Here is a 6,640-nt window from a genome sequence, read left to right as displayed (position 1 = left end):
GAATGAAAGAAATGAGAAGTATAATACCACCGATGACAGCAACAGAATGAAAATGACGAATTCTTTTCCTGTGTCGCGCATCGCTTATTCGAATGAGTCGAATAACTTTAAATGCAACTACCAAAAGGAAATTCACAGTGATGTTCCTTGCATTAACATAATATTACGCTCAGACTGTGTAATGAAATCAACTCAACATAATTGTCTGCAAAAGGGCACTAATCCAAATGAGAATAAAATATCAACCATTAATAAAAATCCGTCTGATCTAGTTAGAAGAAAATTGATGTATTCGGACATCGAAATAATACCCCAAGCTGCACCAATGACGTGTAAAGGAATTACAGAAGCTTCAAATGTATGTAACAAAGTTAAATGTGATAACATCAGCCACCAACAAATAGAAAAATCCATGGATTCTCATAAAGAATTGATGGAGGAGACCTATCCTGTAACAAAATTGGAAGGTACTACGAAAACAAGAACAGATTTCTTGTCTAATTTTGAGAAAGTTCACAAACCCACCATGGAAGCCAATTTGAAACCAAGTTTGAAACAAGCAGGTTTAACAAAAAATGATGTTTCAACCAAGATCCTATTAACACCTACAAACCAAAAATCACACAAAGAATGTTCTTGTGTATGTTCTCTTACAACTTCTTATTCTAATAAAAATTTGATTAATGATAAAAAGATTGAATCCAAGCAATATTATGAAAAGCATAGGGCACCGTTGAATTTTGATTCCACTAATTATTCTACGTTAAATGCAGGACAAAAATGGAAATTTATAGGTATAGCCGAAGATTTAACATCCCCAGGCAATGTTGCTACAAAAGAATTCCACCATAGTACACCAAAATGGACGCCTCAGAGTACCATCGCAAGAAATTCATCGGGTGAACACTGTGCTCCCTGTTGCACTAACATAAATCACGATTCAACTAAGTATTCCACATTGAACATAGGGCAAACAAGAAAATACGATTATTCAACCAGAGATGTAAATTCGAAAGACAATACTACTGTTAAATTTCACCATAGTACGCCAAAACAGGTACCCAAAAGTACAGTTTCAAAGAGCTTATCGAACAAAAATATTGAAAATTGTTGCACTGCTGTGACTTGTGATTCTGCTAACTATTCTTCCATAAATTTCGGACAAGAAACTAAACATGTTAATACAACGGTGAATGTTAAATCTATTGCAACCATTACTGATAATTTTTTGAAACCGCATACAAAATTTTCTCATAATAATGTTGGACAACAACCTACAAACAGCACTGCTATGGATACTCTAGAAGGAATACTGCTGGGAATAAAAAACCTCGGTGATAAGTCCATGGCGAAACATAGTGTGCACGATTATCAGCATAAAGATGTGAGGTGTAAAAATGTGGATTGCAATACAGTGACAGACTTTAATCAATATTCCGTTTTGTCGTCCGAGTGTTTGAGGCCAGAATGTATAAAGATGCTGGAGGAAATCAAGGACTGCACGAAAACATTGGAAGAACAATTGATAATGATGAACAAGAATATGAAAGTGAAAAAAAGTAAAGATAGTTATTACGGTAAACAGCGAAGGGATATAATTACACAGAACCCGGAGAAGGAAAATGTTTGTGTGCAGGAACCCAGCCACGATGATGTTAGACATTTCAAGTACGTACAGGGTCACCAGATAAAATCGAAAATTAATCTCAATCCTCAAAAAGATAAACTCCCAGACAAAAATATTCAGCGAACAAACAAAAAGACAACATGGACAGAAGAAAGTAAATGTTGTGGTAGCGAACAAGGGAAAAGTCAGATTCATAAGAAACAGCTTTACAGATCCGATGATAACAGTAACTCTAATATGAACCAACCTAAAAGTTTCAAAAAAGGACAAAATGCACAAGATCAGTACACAAGTTGTGCACCTTGTGCTTTTGATGATTCGTATTTCAGGCCAATTGCTGCGTCCACGTTTAAAGATAAAAGTTTATTAAACAACAATGAATGTACGTGCCCTTTTATTGAGCAGACTAGTGTTCTATCTCGTAGAAGCTCACAGAGTAAACGAGATAGGAGAACTACATTGAATGAATTAATTAGTTACTCTTCAAAAAGGGAAGAATGTAAAATTAGTTCAAGAAATGCGAGGAAAGTTGAAGAATTTTCATATTGCCCAGAAAAGGCTATTGTAATGTTACTTTTAACGAGAGATGTAAATAATACGCATCTGAAATCCAGATACAAGAAGTTAGGTCTTACGAATTTTAAGCCGAAATGTATTATTGACTCGTGTATCACGAGTGATCAGAGATTAGTAAAATGTCCATTGCCGAAACGTAAATGTCAGATACCCTCTGTGTTCAGACAATTTAAATCGGTACAATGTAAAATTGGAAAGCACAGTGAATTGTTCGAAAATGCCTGTAATCATTCCATGAAACAATCAGTAAGTAATTGCAAAATGTCAGATTTATTAGCCACTGTTTGCACGCAGTCATCAAATTTACACATTACAACTGCCACCTCAGTTTCCTGTGTTACGTTTCGTGATTACTCTGCATGTTGTATTAAAGAAAGGGCAGCAAGATCAGGAACTTGTGCATTGAGTTGAAAATGAAATTAAGATTAACGTGCGGTCAGTTTACAGTATTTAACATAAGTTATTATTTTGTATCAAGAGTGTAACTCTTAGTATACCTGAAATGATTCCGTGCATAATAAAGTCTGTTTATAAATTCAGGCAAAGCCTGATGTACTTGTAATTATGAATACTGAATTTGTAAATTCACGGGAAGAAGACATCAATTGTAATACTATAAAACAATTGTATGAATACTTATTGAATACTAAGAATGAATTTTTAATGGTGTGAATTGTTGAATAATATAAAATTGGTAGTGATATGTCCTGTAATCATAATTTAGAGATAAAATTGTAAGATGTTAGACTGATAAATTATAAGACTGTAATAATGTATAAAGTAAACTCTTATTGTATTGTGGCAATGACTGATACTTTAAGAGAATAGCTTATTTTATTGTACTACGTTTTATATTTGCCTTACTGAATTAATAAAGATATAATTTGTTCATGGAACAAGATACTGATTGATGATTTCAGATTGCCTCATTTGCCTATACTAACAAAATAAATGTTTCGATAAAGAAACTTAAAAAATGGTTGACCAAGAACATATTATTCATTCATAAAAGTAACAGAGAGAGATAGATGTGAATCCTCACAGATGAGCCCACCTTATGGTAAGGTGTCGAAGCTTCACGCAACAAATGCGAAGAGAGAATAAACATTCAAGCGATTTGTATGTTCAGTTTTTAATAGTTTCTCCTTCATATTCAGTAATTTATTATATCATTCTTTTATTCCTTTACACATACGTTTATGATCTCGATGATCGTACGAAACGTTGAACATGTAAACTAGGTAATTACAAATAATAAAAATAAAAAGCCTCTCAATAAGATTTTTTTTTTTCTCTTCCTTTCTAAACGTTCAGCTATTCGATTTGATTTTATGTATATATGTATATGTATATACTTGTATGTATTTTATATATATACGTATGTGTGTGTGTGCATAATTTATATATAAAATACATAATAGAGGCTCGCACAAAGTTTTACAAGTTTTACGGATGTCGTAATCATAAAGGTGTTGGCTTCTTCGTTACAATCGGTGCCAGCCAGTATTTATTATTTCCTTTCGACATTTTCCACTCGCTCTCTCTCTTTCTCTCTCTCCCCATTTCAAACGTCCGCTGTTTTATCGACTCAATAATTACAAAAAGATTTCATACCTTGCAACTCCTACGTTTTGTCATAATCTATTATAATACAGAACTTTCTCGCTTCGCTTACGCCGGAAACGTATTTAATCTTACACTCTTAATAAGAAATTTATACAGAGCTCGTTAACATCGTGAATGAAATACAGGCATTATGTACAAATATTTATAATTATACATATATATGTATAGATAGTTTATTTCTTTTACTTCATCCAAGTATGATCGTCTTAATGGTTAGTTCGCGAACCCGCCTGAGTACTTGGGGCAACTCGACGAACAATACACACGCGATAAATGCGAAATATCCTCACAACTAATCCTGACCGTCTGATTATGGTAAAATTCCTCGGATCCGTTCACTTAACGTTCAAGAAACAAAAGTAAAAGGGTGACGTTTTCATTAGGCTGACGCGTAAGAGATGTCATTTTGTTTTCAATTTTGTGAATATATAATTGTATAACAATTCCTGTTTGATCGTTTATCTTTAATGAGAATTAGCTGAGAAAAACAAAGAAAAATCGTACAGCCAGTACTTAACACTAGAAAGTTTACAAATTGGTTTCAAAACATGGCTGGTCATTACACTTAAACGTAATTTCCATAAATTATTTTTGTATTAATTTATTAAACAGTATATACTGTGTATTCTCGCGATAAATAATGCATTTAAAAAAAAATGATATTTCATATGCACCGACCTAATACAACGAGTAATTAAAGACTACCAGGAAAAGGGATAAAATTTGGTTGATTTTCGTTCAGCCAACCTCGCGGAACAACCGAAATTACCATTTGATGGTAGACTTCTTCTAACGTTCATTTCTTTTTGTACAGCTTATAATACAAAGTAGTCGACAGTATTTCTAAGTTTACGAAACAAGAAAACAATGCGAGGAGACGAGAAAAATCTACTAGACTATGAACTATAAATTGTTTTCTTCTTTTAAAAACTTCTGTAAAAGCATCGCGATCAAGGTTTTTTTTCAATCGAAGGAGTCATACTGTTAAAAAATATAGAACACCACATATCGAACTTAATTGATAAGTAACCTTGCGAAGGTTAAGAGAAACTGAAAATACTTGCGAGTCTAGCACACACTGATGACCGGAAGTAATTCTAATCGACTGGGTTTTCAAAACTTCTCATCGTGATTTACTTTTTAAGGTTATACAAATGCGATTTTTTTGTGAATTTTGATTGTGATTCCAAGTCAAATTATCAAGACTGCGGCTGTTTCTTCGTTGAAAAGTGTTTCGCAGATTAGGTCGAAGAAAAATGGTTAAAATGGGAGCAATATTGGAAACTGTTCTCCATGGAATATGGCGTCCTAACAAGGTTCCTCCATTTTAGTTCTGAAAATTTGAAAAACACTGGCTTCAACGACATTTAGGCCTTTCTAATCTCAAGTATAAGTATACTTACACCTGTGTCTATAATACACGGACAAGTCGGAAGTAATAATTGATCTTTTTTTTAACCCGTTCGAATCGAAGTTGTGACTTTTGTGGGTTGCCTCGTCGATTTCTGTGTACCACGATTTTCACAAACCGGAACACGTTATTTTATTCACGTGTACAGACCATGAAGCAAAAAACGATTTATTTTCGATATGATGCGCTTAAAGGGCAATGTTATATCTTATAGAATATTTTGGACCCAAAGTGCAGCGATTTCAATATACTGAACCACAAACTCTTTTATTTTCATTTTTTTTAAGTGGAATGAATGTTTATAATAGGATTTTATAAAGGCAAATACGTCTTAAAACCAATAGTTACATAAATGTATCATTTCAATCTGACTGAAGTGAAAGTGAATTACAAATCGGTACGTATAAAGCTGCAGGCTCTTTTGGTCTAAAAACACTATAAGATTCAACACGGTTAACTCCCAAACTAGAAACTGATCTAAGGCAGAAGAAGAATTCTTAAAATTCACGACGGATTTCTCTCGGTCGGTGTACGTCAATGTTCAATATGTTTACCCTATATGCGATGCCTTACCAATACACGTCCGACAATAAGATTACTCGATAATAAAACAAAAGAGAGACAATAATATAGCCATGTAATTGCAATATGCAATTATAAGCTATTTTTCTTCGCCCTTTCAGTTTTTTTTTTGTACACGATTACTAAAAACATTTCTTCCGCTTTCTTGTTGAGAAAATAAATATTAATATTAAATTTGAAATATTATCTCCGTTTTTGTTTTTCTTTATTTTTGTTTTGTATCACTGATCTCTGCATCACTTCAACTACTGTCTTTCGTTCATGGTTTTACTAGGTTTCAGTACATTATTATAGTCTAGATCGGCAAATCGGCTTGCCTAGTAAGTTTATAGGCCTCTTTTTAATAATATGGAACATTGCCGTGTCATTTCTTTTCTTCTTCTTTGTCTTCTTATTTTTTTCTTCCCGTACTGCCACTTTTTGACCACTGTTCCTTCTTTCTCTTGTTTCAACGCACAAAGCACACTGTTTGTTTTTCTTTTCATTGCAATTCATTGCAAATCTCGTAATCTTAAATCATTACTTCTCTGTTTTCTCTTTCTCTCACTTTACACTAAAATTCAAAATAAAACAGGTTGATCGGTGCTCGCAGAACATTTAAAGAGCTTTCTCTTAGAGGCCTGATTCAAGAGGTCACCTATGGCTACTGCTGCTTTGATCGTTCATATCGTATAGAACTTGTGCGATTGTTCTTGATGATTCAACATTACTTAATGCCACACCCGCCAAATGTGGTTCATACGCTCTAAGGTGCCTGAAAAAAGAAATTAAAAAGTAACAATCCTCTCGTTAGTAGGGTTTGCTAGAATAGAACGCCC

At 33.6% G+C, this 6,640-nt stretch overlaps 2 protein-coding genes across 4 annotated transcripts in view; one reads left to right on the top strand and one right to left on the bottom strand.

Moving 5' to 3' along the window:
* Positions 1–52: 52 nt before the first annotated feature.
* Positions 53–2,614, top strand: LOC107192623. Its single transcript, XM_015581963.1, has one exon. The coding sequence runs from the start codon at positions 53–55 to the stop codon at positions 2,612–2,614; it is 2,562 nt and encodes an 853-aa protein (XP_015437449.1).
* Positions 2,615–5,918: 3,304 nt separating this feature from the next.
* LOC107194000 (AT-rich interactive domain-containing protein 2-like) overlaps positions 5,919–6,640 on the bottom strand; it is a 56,210-nt gene continuing 55,488 nt past the window's right edge. For all 3 annotated transcript variants that reach the window (XM_015583558.1, XM_015583566.1, XM_015583573.1), the window contains one exon: positions 5,919–6,576. In XM_015583558.1, the coding sequence (XP_015439044.1) occupies positions 6,456–6,576 (121 nt within the window). In that variant the 3' untranslated portion in view covers positions 5,919–6,455. The remainder of the gene's footprint in view (positions 6,577–6,640) is intronic.

The sequence above is a fragment of the Dufourea novaeangliae genome, unplaced genomic scaffold, assembly GCF_001272555.1.
Source record: "Dufourea novaeangliae isolate 0120121106 unplaced genomic scaffold, ASM127255v1 scaffold1, whole genome shotgun sequence".
In the NCBI taxonomy this organism is placed as follows: Eukaryota; Metazoa; Arthropoda; class Insecta; order Hymenoptera; family Halictidae; genus Dufourea; species Dufourea novaeangliae.
The sequence above is the reverse complement of the archived record's forward strand: the minus strand, read 5'-3'. Positions and strand labels throughout refer to the sequence as shown.